We start from the raw sequence: 22492 nt of genomic DNA, 5'->3' as shown, positions 1-22492 counted from the left end.
GTAATTTTTTAAAATAATTTCTAATAATTCCTCTAATACGAATTTTCCCGCCGAAATTTTGAATTAATACATGGTTCCACTATTTGCTGAGCGAGACGAAAGAGCGCTGCTGTCTCTTGTCGAAGTAAAGCACACAAAGATGGGTCGTATGCACGCACCAGGGTAAAGTAAATTCAATTTTAATATAATTTACTCCTAAGAACTCTTCCAAATACTTTTTCTCTATATAATTTTTATTTTTTTAATTATTATAAAGTCAATTCGTAAATTCCTTGTATTAGAAACTGTCGAAGCAACGGTTTGCTAGTGGCCATGTGTTCTTTATTTAAATTGATAATAAATGAATTTTCTCTGTTAGTTTAGGTATGTTTCTTTACTCTTGAAGTAAATTTGGCCAATTTAAAGTTTACAATTGAGAAAATTAGTACATTCATACCTTTAGTACATGATTCATACCTTTGTGTGTACATAACCTCAACATTCTATTGAACATTTTGGACTTCCTATACCTTCACAAAATTAAATCAATGTTTCTGTTAAATGTTTTTGTTATTTTTCTTATTACATCATTGTTGAATACATTATAACAAAAATTTGCAATGTTGTAGAAAGGGTATATCCCAGTCAGCGTTGCCATATAGACGCAGCGTACCGACATGGCTCAAGTTAACACCGGAGGATTGTAAAGATTTGATTTATAAGCTAGCAAAGAAGGGCCACACACCATCTCAAATTGGTAAACCTTTCCTTCAATTTAAAACAGTAAACTTCTACAAACTCATTGTAAAATAATAATTTATATTATTATTATTACTAAACATTCTGAATTGTATATAAGCTTTACTTATGCAAACTATACAAGATTCAAAGTTCTGTTATTGTATCTTAATATCAAAGTTTGCAATATTAAAAAGTACATGGTGATTTTTGAGGTGATTATGATTTTTTGTCTTTTCATCATAGGTTTCACCAACACTTCAAAATTTTCTTTAGGAATATAACAGTCACTAAAGTGTATTTATATATTTATATCTTTGTCATTGAAAGTTTACAGTATAGAAAAGTAGAATAACGATTAAATCGTAATTGATCAAAATTTCTAGGTGTAATTCTCAGAGATTCTCATGGAGTGGCACAGGTGCGTTTCCGTACTGGAAACAAGATCCTGAGGATTGTCAAGAGCATGGGACTCGCTCCAGACTTACCAGAGGATCTCTATTACTTGATCAAAAAAGCAGTCGCCATTAGGAAGCACCTGGAAAGAAATCGCAAGGACAAGGACAGCAAATTCAGATTGATTCTTGTAGAGTCCAGAATCCATCGGCTCGCCAGATACTACAAATCGAAAGGAACTCTGCCAGCTAATTGGAAATACGAGAGCTCCACTGCTAGTGCTCTTGTTGCTTAATTACTTTCTTGCATTTCTTAATAAAACAAAATCCTAAATATCACTTATTTGCGGTTTATTCACCATACTTTTATTTAAGCTTAAGTACAAATGCGGTATTTAAAAGAAAGTAACCGAGATGTGCTATTATTATACATATGTAATTTTTCTGTTTAATAATTGGATCTTTGAGAGAACCGTATTAGTGAATTGATGATGTTTTCATGATGTTTTAGGACCCGTACGAAGAGCTATATTATATTTTGTTCGCTTAAAAGGAGAAACTATGAAACATTTGGAACATATGTATTTAACTTAGGGAATGCAAATCGTAACTACATAAATCATTAATGATAGTGCAGCTATATTAGTTTACGTGGAATAAGTTGACAATCGCTCATTGTTTGTGTAGAATTTAACTCATATCTTTCACTTTTGCTGTCCCAGTTCTGACGTCAGGCCCGTGCAGGAGAGGGGTCCAACGTCAGGCCCATCACAGCGCATGCTTGGCCTTCGTCCTCGACTTTTCTCGAGGACGGCGCATGCGTTCACCAAGATGGCGGCTGGGTTCTCACTCTTCAGTGGGCAAGGCTCTTCCAAAGCTGCGCCATATTAAAAAACCTCAGAAATATTTCGTCGGTTTTTCGGTCGGTTAGAAGATTTCAATTTCCATCAAGAAACCGTCTATCATTCCGCGTTCGTTCGATCGAGGTGAAATTGACGGACTTGGCGCGTGAATTCGTCGGTTTTAGGAAGTGAATTATGGGTAACGGAGAAGACGCGAGTGCCTTTGACGTTTGCGAACCATATTGAAAGGCATTTTGGAGAAGTTTCGTTGTCAAAGAGAGGTATGCTGATTAACAAAACGGAAAGATAACGTTATTAATAAAGTCTCAAGGGAATTTTTTAACACTGTAACAGCTGTAGCGATTAAATACCAGGGACCATTGTGCGCTATATAGTCTCGGTGATTTGAATGCTGGTAGCACCAATGGTATTTCCCTTTTTTCCGTCGACTGTAAAAATTGAAATTGCAAGCGATACCTTTCGATTACAATGCGCTATATGAACGCTAAAAATAAATTCCAACGGCTTGTAGTCGCGATAAACGGAATTTACGAAACGTTTAGAGATTTTAATACAGTCGAAATGTGTACGAAATTGTATAACATATGGGATTGGTTGCTTGACATATGTCTCAAACGTTTCGAAGATGTTCGCTGAAGAAACGTTTTCTCTTCGGTATTTCGCGAAATCGAAGTAGGATTTATTACGAATTGTAACGGGTAAAAATTTATCGTAAAATTCGTGAAATTCAAGCATTTCATTTATCGTTGCATCAGAACCATATGAATTCGTAAATGTGAAGTATACTTGTATGGAAATAATCACGGCGAAGAAGAATTGTATTATTTTCGATAATTCGTGGGTTTGATAAATAATTTTTCGAGAAATTTATTATTTCAATGGTGCAATTTAAAAATACCGTTCGCTCGAAGGTTTAGATTATTCGGCCATTAATGAAAGTGAAAGTGCGCTGGTATCGCGTAGATATTTTCATACTAATAATAATAATAGCACTGATAACAGTAATAGTAAAATAATTCGGATAATAATCGAATATCGCGTAACGAAAATTAAGCGCATTAACGCTACAATAGATATTTTTAAACATTATCGTAATATTAAGGTACTTTATTATTTTAATGGTTGTTATTGTTCTATTCGTTACGTATATCTACAATGTGACCGATTAAAATACGTTATCATTGCCCTAGATCGTTCGTAATGCTACAATTAATTGTTTACGACAATTACAGAACTTTCTTTAGTTTATGTTTCGCTGCATACTCTATTCGATACATTTTCTAAATTAAATCGGAGATCGGGTGTATTTAACCGGAACTTATAGCGACTTCTGTGCTGTACAATTCGTCCATTGCGAGAGATTTCAACGTCGCTAGCCTGCACAAGCGATGTCGAGCGTGAATGCTCCGAATTAGTAACAGGCCAAATTTTATTCGAACGATAAGCAACAAACTTCAAATTTAAAAACAAATTTAAAAATGATTTCTAGTTGAAATTTACTTCTCCGAGTAGCACGAATAATCGAACCGGTTGAATTTTACCGAGCTACTTGAAATATTCGAGTACGGGTCTCGTGTGCGCGCATGTTCGACCCGCGAGACGCGTATGAACTTAAAGCAGTGGCTCTCAGCCACTCGTTGTCGCGAATCTTTGGCGACAGAAATTTTCTACGATTTTTGAACACCTGTTGGTGATATTTATCTGTTCATTATCATCTTCTCCGCTGTAAGCAGTTGACGATATTGAAATAAATTTAACACTTTTAATATCGTTTAAAGAACATATTATAAAAAATTTCTCAAAAGGAGCTCTAGGATCTTGGTTTTTAACCATTTATACATTTATAGATAAAACCGCGACAAGTACAAAATTAATTTCAATTGATAACGAATAATAATTGTTTGTATGTAACGGATACTTTTATATAGATAAACTATTAAACAATTGTTTGTTCTGTATTGCTTCGAGTCTAAATGAAGTAATTAATATGTTATACAGCGTGTTTCGTTTATCTAGCAAAGTAAATATCTCGTGACGCACTGAAGTTACGAAAAAAGTTTATTTACAAAAATTGTTCGGTTTGTAGGGTACGATCGTATGACGTAATTTTTTTCGAGCCTGGAATAGTAGGTAGGGGGGATTTCAAAGTCGAAATAAGTTTTTTAAATAGAACTATATATATATATTTTTTTCATGGCCTGATAGCTTTTCTCGAAACGAATTCAAACGGTATATCACAGTATTTAATTTGCTGTTTCCAAACGTTAGAAATTATATTATAAACTTGTAACGTTTTGAGTAGGCAATGGTAGGACGTATCGGGTTGCCGCGGCTATTAGCTGCGACACTGTTGTCATTTGTTTTGATGTGTTGCGATGTTTGGCTCGAGTCTCATTTATTTTAGTCGAGAAAGTGCAAGAGATCTAGTAAGACTACTAGAGATTAGTAAGAAAGAGAAAGAAAGGCCTCGAGTGCAAAGGATTGACCTATTATCGAATTCTCAAGTTATGACAATTATTTAGGATTAAGAACCACGCCAGAAGTTTCTCCCTTCCTCTCCGCCTGTCTGTGAATTGTGCCGTTAGCCATAAATATTTTTGTAAACTGTGCCACGCGACCGGGACGAGAACCACTGACTTAAAGGGACGAGCATTTGTATTCGATTCACGGTACGGCATACAGCACAGGCATTCGTTCGTTTAAGCGGCGCGGAAAACCCGACTCTGACCGATACATTCTAAAAATCCTTCAAAATCTCTTGCCAGTCGAGACGTCGCGGCTGCATAGCCGTTCCATGAGTTGTCGTACGTATATTTGCTCGCTGTGCTATGGGAATATGCGAATACGGTCGAACTATGCGCGAAAAAGGGGAGCAGAAAGTACCCTAATCATCGCTGGAACGATTCGGAAACAGGAATAACGAATTTTCCTCGAGGAACTTGGAGTTTTGTGCGATTAATAGCCGTATTAAACGTAAGACGTTCATTTCGAGACTCTGTATTCCGTCATTCGTTACTTTCGTTTGTAAATTCAAACGAATGTGTTCGTTCGCCATTTTCGTACGTTAAAGTAAGCGCCGGTACCTCAAAGTCTCAACCTGGTGGACGTTGGACAGACTTGGGAAGCTATCACGTAAAAAAATATGTTCGTTATCAACTGAAATTAATTTTGTATCTATCACGGTTTTCACATTACGAACACGCGGACACGCTAATATTGCGTTACAAACTAAGATTAACTGTACCGAGAAGAATCGTAATAATGTCGTTCTACTTGATACAAATTTTCTATCGAGCAAATTTATAAATGAAAAATAGGAATTCTGCGGGAACGACAGTTATAAACTATACGAAAATAACAATAGTTATAAACAACAAGAAAAAAATAGGAATTTTGCAATTACGATAGTTATAAACAAAAAGTAAAATAATTTTTGCAAAGTGATCACCTCGAAAACGTTCAAACGTTCAAATTTTCTATCGAGCAAATTTATAAATGAAAAATAGGAATTCTGCGGGAACAACAGTTATAAACTGTACGAAAATAACAATAGTTATAAACAACAAGAAAAAAATAGGAATTTTGCAATTACGATAGTTCTAAACAAAAAGTAAAATAATTTTTGCAAAGTGATCACCTCGAAAACGTTCAAACGTTCAAATTTTCTCTCGAGCAAATTTATAAATGAAAAATAGGAATTCTGCGGGAACAACAGTTATAAACTATACGAAAATAACAATAGTTATAAACAACAAGAAAAAAATAGGAATTTTGCAATTACGATAGTTACAAACAAAAAGTAAAATAATTTTTGCAAAGTGATCACCTCGAAAACGTTCAAACGTTCAAATTTTCTATCGAGCAAATTTATAAATGAAAAATAGGAATTCTGCGGGAACGACAGTTATAAACTATACGAAAATAACAATAGTTATAAACAACAAGAAAGAAATAGGAATTTTGCAATTACGATAGTTACAAACAAAAAGTAAAATAATTTTTGCAAAGTGATCACCTCGAAAACGTGTCCGGCAGCGAAATGTAAAGGGTTTCGTCGATTTCGTCGAATTCAACGTACGTGAAATAGTACAATTGTCGATAAAAAGTGCGATAAAGTGGGAAAAAATGGAAGTAGGTCAAATGTCTTTTCAAGCTTTTAAGAGGCAACGAAGCTCTACCAGATGCAAGAAGATTCGATCCGATCGGTCAATTCGTTTCGGAATAAGAAGCAATACAACATTTTTCAGCTTTTTGCAAAAAAAAAAAAAAACGGGTAAAAAGCGAGAAATTCCAAATTTGTTTGACAATGGGACCACCCTCGAGACATGCTCTACAAGATGCAAGAGGTTTCGTCCCGATTGGTCAAGCCGTCTGGACGTAATCGAGTAACACACGTAAAAGAAAGAAATACATGTCGAATCGAGTGACCTCCTCTCCTTTTCGAAGTCGGTTAAAAAGTAGGGACGTCTAATCCATGAGTGATGCAACGAGTAATGGTTATTACAAGGAAATTTCGTTGGTCATCTGGTGCTTGTATCCGCACGACTATACAGACAACAACGACTATACCCAACGATGTTGGAACTCCTCGAACGGAGTGATTCGAGGGGTGATTTGAAACAACTTTTATTCTGGTATCTGCCAGCGACTCGAGATGCTTTCTTAGCATTCTACTGTCGCTTAGCTTAGATACGACTTCGAAAATGAGATCTCTAATTTGAAATTTGAAAATCAGCTCACCTTTGCGTCAACGACGTTCATTTTATCGACACCTCGAGATCCATATTAATTAAACCTAAAGAAACATTAGGTATCGTAGATTTGCTGCGTGAAACCTAATGGCGACCGAGAATACAGAGTCTCGAAATGAATGTCTTGCGTTTAATACGGCTATTAATCGCACGAAAGACAAAACTCCAAGTTCCTCGAGGAAAATTCATTATTCCTGTTTCTGAATCGTTCCAGCGATGATTAGGGTACTTTCGCTCCCCTTTTTCGCACATACTCTTCTCGAGTGCAAGGAGTAAACGAACTCCGTAAGTAGAATTGGCGAGGAATGGTCAGACACGAATGAGTTCCATTGTATCCCAGACAATATTAACCCTTTGCACTCGAGGCCTTTTTTTCTGGTACCTGCTAGCAACTCGAGATGCTTCTTAGCATTTTATCGCCATGAATTCTAAGCTATCTAGATTTGAGAATATCATTTTTAATAACGTCACCCTTACCTCACCGACAATCGTTATATCGACACTTCGAGTTCCAAAGAAATGAAACCTAGAGGAACATTAAGCATTGCGCATAGATTCTAAGCTATCTAGATTTGAGAATATCATTTTTAATAACGTCACCCTTACCTCACCGACAATCATTGTATCGACACTTCGAGTTCCAAAGAAATGAAACCTAGAGGAACATTAAGCATTGCGCATAGATTCTAAGCTATCTAGAATTGAGAATATCATTTTTAATAACGTCACCCTTACCTCACCGACAATCATTATATCGACACTTCGAGTGCCAAAGAAATTAAACCTAGAGGAACATTAAGCATCGCGCATAGATTCTAAGCTATCTAGATTTGAGAATATCATTTTTAATAACGTCACCCTTACCTCACCGACAATCATTATATCGACGCTTCGAGTTCCAAAGAAATGAAACCTAGAGGAACATTAAGCATTGCGCATAGATTCTAAGCTATCTAGATTTGAGAATATCATTTTTAATAACGTCACCCTTACCTCACCGACAATCATTATATCGACACTTCGAGTTCCAAAGAAATGAATCCTAGAGGACCATTAAGCATCGCGCATAGATTTTCTGCGTGAAACCTAATCACGCCCATCAAGTCACCTCTCGAGTGCGAAGGGTTAATATATTATTCTATATGTACGATGTATTAATTACTTCATTTAGACTCGAAGCAATACAGAGCAAACGATTATTTAATTCTTTTAACTATATAAAAGCATCCATTATACATATAAAAAAAAAATGATATTCTAATTATATCGTACCGATTGCGGTTTTATCTATAAATATATAAACGATTAAAAACCAAGATCCTAGATCTCCTTTTGAGAAATTCTTTACGGTGCACTCTTCAAACGATATTGAAAGTGTTACATTTGTTTCAGTATCGTTAACCGCTTGCAGCGGAAAAGATGATAATAAACGTCGTTTCAAAATAAAATAATTTCAGTAATAGGTGTTTAACGTTCGCCGTGTCCCGTATTCCAAAACAAGAACGCCGTGAATTTCTCAAACGAAAGGCGACGCGGCTAATACGACGGAATATTCCATTTCGTTTTTGGCAATCGATTGGAAAGCGACCTATCGACCGCGTCGACGAAAGTTGAAAGTTGTAATAACTTAACAACGTATACGAAAATATCCCGAAGAAGTCGCGTCATACGATTAACATACAATTAACAAAGAAGCAACTGTTTAACGCGTATTTATCGTATTTATATTTTAAAAGTTTCACGAATGTTTCACAATAAGCGTTTACAAGTTTTCCATTTGGAATACGAGTTCGCAAGGACTTCGAAGTCCGACTCACTCCTTCGCACGGTCTCGATGGACAGAGGAATTTGAAAAAAAAGAAAAAAAAAGAAAAAGAAAAGAAAAAAAAAGTAGCCCGGCGATGATGCGACATTGAACTTCGCAATGCACGTTAGAAACGATGTCCGTTTACGTTGCGAGGATTTCTCGTGGGACTAACGAATGAATGGTGGATGAGTGTATCGCGTCTAATTGCGCCACAAGGATTGATAATAAGTTGTCGACCGTTTCCTCGGCTAATGGAACATCACTCTCGACACCTTTTAACGCGCTTACCGCGCAACTGGAATAGTTGATCGCATACATAGTAGGTTGTCCGAAAAGTTTCTTTCGTTTTATTAATAAGTAATACACACACAATATTTTATGTCCAATGTTACATTATTGAATCGTGTACGATTCATTTTGCTCCATTACTGTCACAACATCAACATCTAAGAAATTAGATCGCCTATTTCTATAAACACTACCGCACGAAACAATTGAGTGGAAATTACGAAAGAAACTTTCGGGACAACCTAATATATTATTAAATTAGAATTAAAACGCTCGAATTTTTTATTAAGGTCATCCACCATTTTTTCATTCTATTTTCATTCAAGATAGTCTATCAACGGTCCTCGCTATAACATTTTTCTATTTTTATAACAAGAAATATATTCGTACTCCGATTAAAAAATTAGATATCGTATGTTTCGTGCAGGGAAATATAATAAATAGACCGCGGATCTTTATGCGATGTAAAATCTTTGCAAACGAATCTACGTAAATTGCACCTAAATAGCAATTTATTTTATTCTCCAAATATTATAATGTCAACTTTATTTTCAATATTTTTTTTTTTTTATATTATTCCATACTGCGCGCATTTTGTAGGTTCTTGCGTATTCAAATCTCGTATAAATGCATAAAAATCCGTAGTCTAATAATAAGAGATAATATATTTACACTTATAGTTAGAAGTACAATCACGTAGTAATTATCTAATTACATATCACAGACGGTGTCACGTATAGTAATTATTGATTACGTATCTAGATATCGTTATTCCTTAACACGTTGATCGCCACGTCACCCATACGTGAGTGACAGTGGTTTTCACTGAAGAACTAACAAAAATTAATTCTGAATGTTAAGCTTCAAAGAGAATGAATTTAAACGAAATTCGTGTATTTTGATGAAGTTACAAAAATAGATACCACGTCGGATGTTTGATTATGTAGTCTCTAATAGTCTGAATAATATTTGATTATATTCGATTTCTTCTAGACGTTATCACGATCATCCTATAACTCCATGGAGTTAGATACCAGTGTGTAATCGGAATGAATTTTTGCTTGCACACTATTTTCTTTACTTTGTACATATTTCTTTGACTATGCAAGATCCGAATGATATTTCAAGAAAAGAAAGAAAAAAAACGTTGTTATCAACGAGTTATTCAGAATGCAAAAATGTCTAGAGGGTGTCCCAAAAATGTTGTAACACCTTGAAAGAGGTGATTCGGGAGGTGATTTGAAACAACTTTTTCCTTAGCGAAAATGTTGTCCGAGGCTTCGTTGAGGAGATATTAAGCGAAAACCCTGACCAATCAGAGCGCGCGTAGACCGTTGGAGCGGCCGCGGTAGCGAAGGCTACGCGCTGACGGCCGCGCTTGTACGCGAACAAGTGACTCGACGTGCATCGAAAGACATTGACGCTGCTGCCTAGCGCGTAGCCTTCGCTACCGCGTCCGCTCCAACGGTCTACGCGCGCTATGATTGGTCGGGGTTTTCTCTTAATATCTCCTTAACGAAGCTCCATCCGACATTTTTGCAAAGGAAATTGTTGTTCAGAATCGTCTCAGCTACCCCCCATTTCCGGCTCCTCCCCGACTTTTGGGACACCCTGTATATTGTACCGATTACGAAACAGATGTTCGAGTAACGATATTTAAATATCCACCATAACGATGCACTAATGATACTCAAATATTCTGTTTAGCATTCAATTAATATCCCGATCAATATTCATCGTACAAACGTCCCGTAGTAATTTCTCACCGATCTCCCTCGAAAACGTAAAAGTTCATTAGGTCGTGAAAGTAAGAGTTTATTAATTCAACGTGTCCCCGCTTGACCTGAAGGACTTCTTCAGAAATTATTCGAGGCTGAACATAATATTTACCAACGGTACGTTGTTTGTTCGTTTCTCCTTGCATTATACCGTCCTCGTGGTCTAAAATTACAGACCCATAATCGCCGGCTGGAAATCACGATTATTTTACTTCCTTTACACGAAAGCGAACGGATCATTTGGTTTCTATTTTTCATTTTTGAGAAAGGTGCAAAACATTGTTTTTAATTAATATTATCGGCTCTTTACAGGTGACACAATGTCTAATTTTTTAATTGAAGTATAAATAGATATCTTCCTTTTCTGAAGAGATATTTCACTTCCTCGACAAGAAAGAAACAGTCCATTCGGTTTCTATTATTTTTAAATATAAAAAACATACAATATCTAATTTTTTAATCGAAGTACAAATATTATCATCCCTCGGAGAAACAATCATGTCTCTGATAAATAAATAATATAATATCTAATATCCTCCCTTTAATTTCGAACCAGAATTGGTTCCATAAGGTTCCTCAACCCTTCAACCTATAACAACGTGCGTCTCGCACAGAATTTGAGTCGAAGATGAAAAACACGAGTCGGGCACGTCGCGAAGAATTTTATGCTTGATTATGGCACGCAAGATCCTACAGTAAATCATAGGTCAAAGGGTTAAGAACCGCCAATGGCTCCCAACAGCATTTTCTTCCCTCGAACCTCGAATTACAGTTGACCTGCAGAAAGAAAAAAGCATCGATTCCTTCTGGACCTCCCCAAAAAAGAAAAATTGGTCGAGCCATGACGAGCGCGATGGAAAAAGGGATTCAATTCCGCATAGAATTTCCCTGAAACTCTTGGCTTTCACTTCTCTCCGAAGAATGCGAAGGCTGAGCGCCCGGCAGACCCGTACCAACTGCCCCCTTCACCAGCTGCAATACGTTTAGAAAATTTTTAAGAACCTTCGCCGTTCCCGCGTGACGTCTCCCCCCCCCCCCTCGCTCTATTCAAGTCGCGGAGACGAGTAAATACAGGGTGTCCCAAAAATGTTGTAACACCTTGAAACGAGTGGTTCGGGAGGTGATTTGAAACAACTTTTTCCTTAGCGAAAATATTGTCCGAGGCTTCGTTGAGGAGATATTAACGAAAAACACTGACCAATCAGATCACGCGGATACCGTTGGAGCGGCCACGGTAGCGAAGGCTACGAGCTAAACGGCCGCGCTTGTACGCGAACAAGTGACTCGACGTGCATCGAAGGACATTGACGCGGCCGCTTAGCTCGTAGCCTTCACTACCACGGCCGCTCCAACGGTATACGCGCGCTCTGATTGGTCGGGGTTTTCTCTTAATATCTCCTTAACGAAGCCCCATCCGACATTTTCGCTAAGGAAAAAGTTGTTTCAAATCACCTCCCGAACCACCCCTTTCAAGGTGTTACAACGTTTTTGGGACACCCTGTATATATAGAGTGGAGGTGATTTGAAACAACTTTTTCCTTAGCGAAAATGTTGTTCGAGGCTTCGTTGAGGAGATATTAACGGAAAACACTGACCAATCAGAGCGCGAGTATGCTGGCGGAGCGCCCGCGGTAGCGTATCAGCGCGGCCGCTTACCGCGTAGCCTACGCTCCAACGGTCTACGCGCGCTCTGATTGGTCGGTGTTTTCCGTTAATATCTCCTCAACGAAGCCTCGGACAATATTTTCGCTAAGGAAAAAGTTGTTTCAAATCACCTCCCGAACCACCCCTTTCAAGGTGTTACAATTACATGTTACATTTTTGGGACACCCTGTATAATACCTTCTCCAAATGGCGAATTATAATTGGCTGTAACATTCCATTCCCTCGAATTCAGGTGATTCAGAGTTACTCCAAAAAAAAAGAAAAAAGAAAGAATAATGAATGATTCTGTTGAAAGAGAATATATTCAGCTTCGTCTTTGCAAATTTTATTTTAGACGAAGAGATAAGAAGTCGAGAGTCAATGATAATTCTCTCCACTCGACCTTTCTCAATTTTTATATTCAAACTTGTTGTGGATCGGGATAGGTATTTGACGTTTTCTATGAATAAGCATTAGCCATTGTTTATGTAGTATAATTATTATTAGAATATTATAAGGTTATAAATATATGTATTACAGAAAACATTATTCGACTGTGTGCCAATATGTATACCTCGTCGTTCTTTTTGCACGCCACGTATTCGCATTTCTCTTGTTTATTCGCATATCGCCCCACACGTGTAGTATCATTTCTATCGGTAAGGTAAATTCCTACAAAACTTTTAATATTCTTCCTTGGAAGTAACGTCTAAATAAAACCGTTCCTTTAGATAATTAGATAAGCGATCGGTGTATGGTGCCATTGTGCGTGCTTTCACCGTCATTAATAATTTCACTAAGTTCACCGAAGCCTGTTCCGTTCTTATAACGATAAACAGCAGTCGTTGGACCGTGTCGGTTTCGTTCGTTCGCCTCGATACATTTTCTACAGAAAAATATAGGTCGAGCTGTAAAGTTTACGAGTTCTCCGTGGCACTAATCCAGATTAACGCGCAATAAATTACGTGAAAATTGTTTTCAGCCGTTATATCAGGCGCGGAAATTAATTATGTTCATCTGTGTTTAATAATTCATAACTCTGATTTAGACTTGCTCGTTATTTTGGTACTATGAAGCGTGAAACTGAGCTTCAACCTGATATGGTCATTGCAATATATTTATACGCGATCTTTAGTAGGGATCAAATTTCCCTTATGGGTATTCTTCTATAATTATTGTAATTAACCAATAATCCCAATATAAAATTCTGAATGGACGGTGGAGCAGTGTGTAGCGTTGCTAACTACCACGCAGAGATCCCGGGTTCGATTCCTGGCTGGTTCGCTCCAGTTTTTTTTCAAGGTATATGGCTAATAAAAAGAGTATCGAAGGCCTTTTTATATAGGCTCTCAAAGATAAAGAAATAATGAAAGAAACATTAAGAGATAACAAGGACACAAAGGTGTGGGGCTAAGTAAAATGAAAAAGGTACATACGATAAGTGCAATATGGAACGAAAAAAGAAAAAGCTCTCCCCCATGCACTATAAAAATGAAAATCAAACGATATTCAAAATTCTATTTCAAAGCACGTTTATAGAGTTCCTCAATTAGTTGTAATAATCGTGTAACGATTGATGGTTATTTAAAATTGTGTACACAAGCACATCTCATAGTAAACGGCGCCACACGTTGCAGAAATGTTGCGCGGTGAAAGTATGACCAGTTTATGTTTACTATAAAAAATTGTATTTATTACTCGATAGCGGCCCTTACGCAACCACGCTAACTTTCGATCGAAAAGATGTGAAATACCATTGCTTTGTCGTTAATTATCGATTATCGTTGCATTTAAAGATAATTATCTTGAAATTGTCGAGCGATTAAATTCTCCATCGATCCTCGTTTGAAACATTATTGACGAACGGACTTCATTTATTTATGGGTAAATCGAACGAACGCAAAAATATATAAAATATCAATAATAATGTACAGTGTACATTGTACACATTATACTGTTTAGAAGACAAGACTTGACTGTGCGTCGATAGCTCGTTTTCATTTATATTAATAAGTATTTGTTTGTTTCAGATTGATTGTCTTTCGGTGAAAAAATGGTATCGAGGCGGAAGATCCTGTCTCGATCGCGGGACAATCTCGTCGAATCACAGTACGAGGACCAGGACGAAGAGGACGTGTGGTACAATCTCGATAAACTTCACAAGGTGGGCGCTCGCAATTGTCACGATGTAAAAATCACGAGTAGAAACGTTTCTCTAATTGTACAATTCCACGTTCGATAACACATCGAATCGCCGATCGGCATTCTTTTGGCGGCACGCGAGCATTGTCGCTCCTTTGTTTAACAGAGCGCCGTCGACAACTGTTGACAAACAATCAGTCGTTCGGCGGATTTTGCTGGAGTCGGTCGTTCCTAGTCGTTCCTGGTCGTTCCGAACAAAGTCATTTTTAACTCTTTACGATACAGGAATTCAGGTCATAAAATAGACCCATGTTGCACAGGAATTTTATTGCGTTTTAAATCAAACAAATTTGTTATATTTGTATTAATAAAGGTAAGCTGAAGGGTTAAAAATTACCTACACTATATTCAAATCACATTTATATATATAAATTTATATATAAAACTATAGTTTTAAGAATATTAAAACATAAATAATAAATAGAAATATGTTTTTTTGTATTATTCCCCAAGTTGCATTGTGGGATGAATAAAATCCCACCATACTTTCATCATTTGCAAACAAATTTAATCTTTAGTTTTTATTATAAAACACTTCACTTGTTTATATAGAACTAATTTTTATATAAATTAACTTATCTCTACGATTTTTCACATAAAACCAGGAAAGAAATACTATCGCAATAAACCTTCCGCTTACAACAATTGTTGAACCGGTATTAGCATGTTGAAAGTTGCAAACATAAGTGCATACATTTGTAACATTGGATGAATACATTACCAACTGCTTTATGTAAATAAGACGAAATATAAACCTATACACATGCAGCTATTGCAAAATTTCGAGGTGGGATTAAAAGTGTCCTACCATCCATTACGGTCCATCAAAAAGGTGGGACACTTTCAATCCCACCGTGCCCCAAAGAGTTAATAAAGATTCGTGTTAATCCATATCCATCCTGAAATTCTCTCGCAATCATAATTACCTATTTTTACTATGTTTTTTTTTTTCAGGATCACATCCAGGAAGTGTTGGACAAATGGAATCAAATAGACGACGAGATTTGGGCAAAAGTGATCGTTTTCGAGAGGAATCGAAGAGTGGCGAAAGCATACGCCAGGGCCCCTGTTCTCACCATTAATGGCTCCAACGATGGATTCGATGGATTCAGGTAAAACGAGCAAAATGATTTTCACCTCTGAAACTTCTATTAGGCGATGTTGAATTATATACATATAATTTGACAACAAAGATGAATCTAGCATTGAGAGACACTGCCCTTTTCTCTGTAAGTTAGAGTCTGTTAGAGTATCGGACTGGCACCACCAGGTCTGAAGACCCTTGTCTGTTTGTCATCGAAGGCCAGGGTAATAAACAGAGCGCAGGCAGAATTTTCTTTCTTTAAGTGGACGCTAGATTTCTCTTCCTCGTAGGCCTGAGTTTTCAGTTTAGTTCTCGTGCGTCCCTTGAACAGTAAACGTGTCTTAACGTCCGTCCCTTGAACAGTAAACAGCAAACTTATTAAAAAGACTCATTTATTACACCCAGAATCCAATAGGCGAAACCATGTTCTTCGTTGTTTAATCGTTGCCGCCTCGCAAAATTCAGGATAGGTCTGTGCGGCTTCGAGAATCCGATGAGGGACGTGAAGACGGAGGAGGCTAAGAAACACATAAATCAAGGCGTGAAGATCAAGATGGACGAGCAAGGGAATATACTAATTAAAAGGCTGTGTAAAAATAACGTTTACATAAAGCCAACGAGTCAGGAAGACAACGCAATTGGAGCGGAAATCGCACGGAATTCTCAAGGAGCGTTGGAACACGAGAAGCCAGGGAAAGTAAGTGTTTTACAACTCCGCTTCTGCTTATGCACTATTTTTTTGGATTTTACTTATGTCCCTCTAAGTCAACACTTTCCAAACAAGCAGGTGTGACTCCTAAAGAGGGAGAAGCAAATGAGTTTTAATAAAGAAAAATGGGAAATGAATTTGAAAAATATGGAAATGATTTAAGGTCCCCTTTCTATATTAATACATTTACCATCAAAGTTTAATAGTGGTAATCCTCTACCTGAAATATAATTCCAGAGAACGAAGCATCAGCAAACAATCTTACATTTACTGTTCTAACTTTCAGGTGTTCGATATGAACAAATTCCAAACGAATCTATCTCGAGAAACTCGAAGAGCCTACCCCGATAGAAGAAGACTTGAAATGCAATGTTTGAGCGCCATCGTTTTTGTCAGAACTGAGCCAGACCTTCTCCAGTGTCCCGTTTGGGTTCTTATCGTGAACGTCGTTGGTCTGGACATGTTGAAGTCCAAGTTACCACCAGGTACAGTTCTAAAACAATATCCTGCTTCATTTTAAAATTCAGTATTTAATCTCATTTATCATTAATACGAGTTTCATTGAATGAAGTTTTAGCGCTGCAAAGGCCTGTGGACATCAAGAATCGTCCCAGGATACCGATTCCTGACGAGGATCCTTACAGTGTAGCAGGAGTTTCGTCTTCCATTGGAGTGTCCGAGGCCTTCCATCAAGATAGAGAGACTCGAGATCAGATCTATGCTCAATCGACGAGCTGTAGACAAAGAAGAACCGAGAGACCACCGAAGCTACCACCAAGGGAGAATCTCTACGGCCACGATATACCCAAAGTGCTTACCTTATAGTTGCATTAGATATTTGAACCTTCTAGGGCCCTAGTTCTTTATAGTCTATATTGATCGAGTCTTTCAAATGTAAACTGTATCCTTAGAGTAAGACATCAGCGTGTCATTTGACTCCTGAAGAAGCTACTTGCAATGAGAAACTCATTTGCGAAAGCCTCGATTAGTATCAGCTATATTCTGCTAAACTCTGCAGAGGAAAAGACATTTGAAACTTAAAAGTAGAATAACATTTTCATGCTTCCATTCTAGCCCGATTATGACGACATAGAAGATGACTATGGCAGGAAACCCGTCATAATGAACGAAGAGAAGAGAAGAAACGATGACAAAAAGAAATACGGTAAATAAGTAAATGCATAACCTTCTTTATTCATAACCGTCCTAACAGTAGGACTACGTGCCTCCATCAATCGAATAATTAATATGCCTGTAATGAGTCCCCTGTACGGATCAAGCAACCATTTTGTCCTGAATTTCTCTTCAATTTCTTCCCCAGACGATCCGTATTATTGCGGATTACGGGCTCGTGTTCCAAACTTCGTGAAGATGGCGAAGAACAGCAAGGTCTCGACGCGAGGCTACGCGAAACCTCCCCAAGCGCCCACGTACGCAGCCACGGGATACGCCAGCAGCCAGTCTTCTCAAATTTACGGCCATTTACCAGGGAATCGACCCCCAATCATGTATCACGCGAGAAGCTTCGAAAGTGGACTCGGTACTGCATTTCGCTTTAGCTAAAATTGAACTAAGACCAAGAATCGATCATTAATTAACAGCTAATAGATGTTAACATTCGAATGGTCCCAGTGTTGTTACAGGAGTTTGTAATTGTTCGTCTAACAGCAGTCTGCAGTGGTAGGTAACAATGCAATTCTTCTATTGTTGGTTACAGACTCGGATGGTAGAAACGAGTCACCGTATAATCATATATACGGAAGGTTCCCGGTACCAACCAGAGGTGTACTTCCTCCTGCGCCTAGAGCAATGTACATCGGAGAATGGGATTAAGAAATAAACAAATAAAGAGAACCAATAAAGTTAACCAGAAGGAAGTTAGCGTATAAAAGAAACGAATAACAAAAGAAGGAAAAGAAGCTATGTCGTAAGGACGTGGCTTCCTCTGACGATATGTAACAGTGGATTAGAAGATATAACGGAATTTAAAGAAGAAATAAAAGACACCCGTGCATCAGGAGGGGCAGAGGATGTGAAGCATCCTAGGATCGAAAGCAGAGACGAAGACTATGCGTAAGAAGGTAATAATTAAGAGCAGAGAGAGCTAAAACAGGAGAGCAGATGAAATAGAAAAAGGGAGAACTAATCTTCCGTTTGTACCTATAAACTGTATATTGTTAATGTACTACATAAAATACTCAAATTTTTATTGCAATAAAATTGTAGAACGATGCGTACTCTTATTTGTGAACCTCTTGAGGACTTTTCTTCGAATGAACTGCTTGGGGAAATTTTTAATGTAAATAAAAGATGTAATAATTTAATTCTTACTCTAGAAAGTCAGCAGGAAGATGAAGTTTGAGGAATATTGATATAAATAAAGAATATAAAGTTTCAGAGATGGTAGTGTGTTTTGAATCTTCGGGGAAAATATTATTTTGCAATATTTTTATTAAAATGAGTTTTAATTAGATACAGTATAAAAAAATGTTAAATTATTTGAACGACATAGATATGTATTTCTTTTTTTACAGTTTCCTTATAATTGTACAAATGTTAAAAATATGAAAATTATTATATTATAATACTATTAATATAATGCTATTATTAAGAAAGCGTTTTAACTATAACAATAAGAAGATATTTCGAAATAATTACAGAATTTGATCTTTGCCCCTTTCATTAAAAGTGATACGACAAATTTATTCCTTTAATTAATTTAAGAACGTTCGTTATTACGTTACGCAAATTTTTCTTTTATTCGTCTAACAATCCATTTACTACACTGTTAACTTTTTCTATAGGAATTTTCGATTTTAACAAATTTATCGCGTAATCTACAATTGCTTTTTCATTTGGTTTCAGAATCCTTACGATCTCATCTGACGTAGAAATCTTTGCTATCTCGACCCAGTATCCTTCGAGGTACTTTAATAATTCTTCCATTGTTTCTTCAGAATCCTCATCGTCTTCTTTCGTTGCTGAAAATGTTTATAGAATTTATGCAGAGAAACTGTATCGCGTTCAGCATGTTTCTCGAACTTCTATCTTTAAGAAACTAAAAAAAATTATTGTATAAAAATGATTCACCTGTGCTAATGCTGAAAATAATTTTTAGTATTGTCTCGTTTATGTCTACCGCCGAGTCTGCTCTCAAAAATCCTTTCCATCGGAAATCAAGAATCATTTCTGCACACCTGTGAGTACAGGAAGCTTTAATTTCATCTAAAGGAAAGAGATTCCATGGGTCACTAAAATTGGCTAAAATTCTTCGGGGAATTTCTATCGTCCGATCGAGATTGTCATCTTGCAAAATTTGTTGATGAATTTGATGCCCTTTCCGAAGATTAGAGAACAATTCTAACCAGTCCTCGAGATATTTCAACGTGGGAACAGAATAGGGGGCCTCGTCTTGCGGAAGAACTTCTTCAAATGATTCTAGCATTCCTACGAATTTTCATAAATTAAAAGAAACATAGAATAAATGTTTTCTCAGGAAATATGTTACAAATTCGTACCTGGAAGAAAACTAGATGCTTCAAAGAGTTCATCTAGTAGTGTTTTTCCAATTGGAAGATCAATTTCTGCAGTGGAACGTAGAAAACTTGTTGTTGCAATTAAAAGTTCCTCTGTAATGAACAATTTAATAATCAGTAACAAATTATTAGTTAGGAATACTTTATGGAATTGCTTTAATTGCACAGTTTAAATACATCTATATCAATTAACGCACAATTGGAGTACTTACCATTTGTGGAGCTTTTCAAGATAAAAGGAACTACTTCCTTTAAATAGGTGGAATTTCTCAAATTCACTCTCCACTTTGATTCAGGGTCAGTTTGGATATTCCAAAGTGCAGAACGTAAAAGTCGAAGAATTTGTACCAATGTGGCACTATCTTCGGAAAAAAGATGATGAAGGATCGTTTCAAGGAGTTCATCATTCGATCCCAATATTTCGAGTACTACTGGCTCGCACGTCATATTCCCGATTATTCCCAAAATTATTTCCTATAAATTATACAGAACCATTGAAAATGGCGAGCAAAATTTGTAGAAAATAATTTTAATACACAATCTTTAAAGATGATTTATACAAGAATATATAGAGAGAATATTGATAATATGTTTTTATTAATACACTCAAATTTAGACAATTTTAAGACTTCAAAGATCTGATTAAGTCAGTTTTACATACAATGTAAAAAAACTTAAATGAACAATACAGAAAGGTAAACATTTAAAGTAGGTTTCATGAAAGTAATGAGAAAGAAAATTATAAGGTCTAATTACAGATTATTTTTTTGTAGTAAGGATTCAATTTATTTTACGTTTGTAACTTTGTAAAACAATTGTAATTTAGCATTAGTTTTTATTTACATATTGAAGAGGGAATACAAAGGATCTTATGGAATTACAAAATCAAGGGTAGTAAATATTAGAAGTATCGAAATCATGAAACTCAGGAAATACTTTGTGAACCTTTTATTGAATAAATAAAATACAGATTTGAGAGATGAATTAATGTTGAAACGAATCGTACCGTTAATCTTGGCTCTTCAGGGGTATTCAATGCGAATTCAGCAATTTTAAAGAAGTCATTATCCACGAGAAATTGGACAATGTCCTTTTCAGCAGTTATATCCCATAAAGTGCACAGGTCATTTTCTAGTTTTTCGGTCCAGCCATCTTCGTGTACCTTTAGAATATTGAATTCATAGTAAATAGTTCATTTGTGGATAATTTCAATTTAATTATAGAGAACTGTGTAAGAATTTGTATAAACTTAAAAGGGGTTTATTCTAAAAGAAACAGAGGGTCTAATAGTTACCTTTGATATCGAAAGCAAAGTGTTAATTATCCATTTACCACTGTACAGTGTGTTTCCCACAGTATCTCCTTTTAACTTTTCAATTTCACTTTCCCCGACTTCCTGAGCTTCTAAAACTACATTGGGTTCCACTTTGTCGGTTTCAGTTTCCTGAACCTCACTCATATTTTTTTATTTACGTCAACACTACGTTCTCAAGATATCTCTTAGGAAATGTTACTAATTTTACGCAATAATATCTTAAGCTAATACCGATTTAAATTGAGCGGCAAGAACATTTGCAGAAATAGTGTTTTAATGAATTATTCACTTGTTCGAACTTGGCACAGCTGATTATTGTAAGTATATCGTACTTGTATACAAAGATAACCTAACTTTATTTAAAACGTACTATTAATATCGCTATTTCTTTAAATATTCACGTAGCTGAGTAAATTTTTGACAAACACAATTCCTTTACTCTAATTCATTACATGTATATTTGAAATTTTATTATGTATATTTGAAATTAAGTTAACGTATGTCTATTGCACAGTTCCTAGTGGCGCCATTTAGCGGAGATATAAGTGAACTATTTGGCTACAAACTTCAGCATTTCTCTAAGAGATGGCGCCACTAGTTATGTGGTTTAAGTCTGGGATTCTCTAATTTCTCTTTAATTTCCCTTCATTTCCTTGCAAATTTCTCTTTAATTTTCCTTCATTTCTGTGACATTTCCTGGTACATTTCCCTTTAATTTCCGTCCATTTCTTGGTAATACATCCCTTTAATTTTCCTTCATTTTCTTACACATTTCCCTTTACTTCCCCTCCATCTCCTGGCACATTCCCCCTTCAATTTCCTTCATTTGCTTACACATTTCCCTTTAATTTCCCTCCATTTCCTGGTATATTTCCCGTTAATTTCCTTCCATTTCCTAGTATATTTCCTTCTAATTTCCCTCCATTTCCTGGTATATTTCCCGTTAATTTCCTTCCATTTCCTAGTATATTTCCTTCTAATTTCCCTCCATTACCTTATATATTTCCCTTTAATTTCCCCCATTACTTTACACATTTCCCCTCAATTCCCTCCCATTTCTGTGATATTTCCCTATAATTTCGCCTCATACTGTGATATTTCCTGGTTTAACAATGTTGCAAATCGCTCATCTCAGAACTTCAACAATGTTGCAAATCGCATCTCCCAAAACTTCCACAATGTTGCAAACCCAACAATGTTGCAAATCGTTCCTCTCAAAACTTTAACAATGTTGCAAACCCAACAATGTTGCAAATCGCATCTCCCGAAACTTCCACAATGTTGCAAACTCAACAATGTTGCAAATCGTTTCTCCCGAAACTTCCACAATGTTGCAAACCCAATAATTTTCGAAATTTGCAACATTGTGGAAGTTTCGGGAGAAACGATTTGCAACATTGTTG

At 36.4% G+C, this 22492-nt stretch overlaps 3 protein-coding genes and 2 long non-coding RNA genes across 6 annotated transcripts in view; 3 read left to right on the top strand and 2 right to left on the bottom strand.

Annotated features, from left to right (window-relative positions):
* Nucleotides 1–84: 84 nt before the first annotated feature.
* LOC128880409 (40S ribosomal protein S13) lies at nucleotides 85–1451 on the top strand. The gene is made up of 3 exons (XM_054130460.1): nucleotides 85–162; nucleotides 609–736; nucleotides 1104–1451. Exons 1-3 carry the CDS (start codon nucleotides 140–142, stop codon nucleotides 1406–1408), a joined length of 456 nt encoding a protein of 151 aa, XP_053986435.1. The 5' UTR covers nucleotides 85–139; the 3' UTR covers nucleotides 1409–1451.
* Nucleotides 1452–1961: 510 nt separating this feature from the next.
* On the top strand, nucleotides 1962–18471 carry LOC128880405 (uncharacterized). Its single transcript, XM_054130451.1, has 9 exons — nucleotides 1962–2235; nucleotides 14274–14407; nucleotides 15400–15557; nucleotides 15995–16226; nucleotides 16525–16723; nucleotides 16810–17048; nucleotides 17313–17403; nucleotides 17560–17778; nucleotides 17956–18471. Exons 2-9 carry the CDS (start codon nucleotides 14297–14299, stop codon nucleotides 18069–18071), a joined length of 1365 nt encoding a protein of 454 aa, XP_053986426.1. The 5' UTR covers nucleotides 1962–2235; nucleotides 14274–14296; the 3' UTR covers nucleotides 18072–18471.
* On the bottom strand, nucleotides 15570–16600 carry LOC128880410 (uncharacterized). The gene is made up of 3 exons (XR_008457816.1): nucleotides 16459–16600; nucleotides 16137–16325; nucleotides 15570–16047 (listed from the first exon to the last, which is right to left on the bottom strand). It is a non-coding gene; the product is annotated as an uncharacterized LOC128880410 (long non-coding RNA).
* Nucleotides 18472–18783: 312 nt separating the features above from the next.
* Nucleotides 18784–21604, bottom strand: LOC128880406 (protein SAAL1). Its single transcript, XM_054130453.1, has 6 exons — nucleotides 21069–21604; nucleotides 20781–20936; nucleotides 19987–20248; nucleotides 19757–19867; nucleotides 19329–19685; nucleotides 18784–19219 (listed from the first exon to the last, which is right to left on the bottom strand). Exons 1-6 carry the CDS (start codon nucleotides 21231–21233, stop codon nucleotides 18996–18998), a joined length of 1275 nt encoding a protein of 424 aa, XP_053986428.1. The 5' UTR covers nucleotides 21234–21604; the 3' UTR covers nucleotides 18784–18995.
* LOC128880411 (uncharacterized) overlaps nucleotides 21274–22492 on the top strand; it is a 6496-nt gene continuing 5277 nt past the window's right edge. For both annotated transcript variants that reach the window (XR_008457817.1, XR_008457818.1), the window contains exon 1: nucleotides 21274–21406. This is a non-coding gene — a long non-coding RNA (uncharacterized LOC128880411). The remainder of the gene's footprint in view (nucleotides 21407–22492) is intronic.

This window comes from Hylaeus volcanicus, chromosome 7, assembly GCF_026283585.1.
Source record: "Hylaeus volcanicus isolate JK05 chromosome 7, UHH_iyHylVolc1.0_haploid, whole genome shotgun sequence".
Taxonomy (NCBI): Eukaryota; Metazoa; Arthropoda; class Insecta; order Hymenoptera; family Colletidae; genus Hylaeus; species Hylaeus volcanicus.
This window is presented reverse-complemented; position numbering and strand designations above follow the sequence as displayed.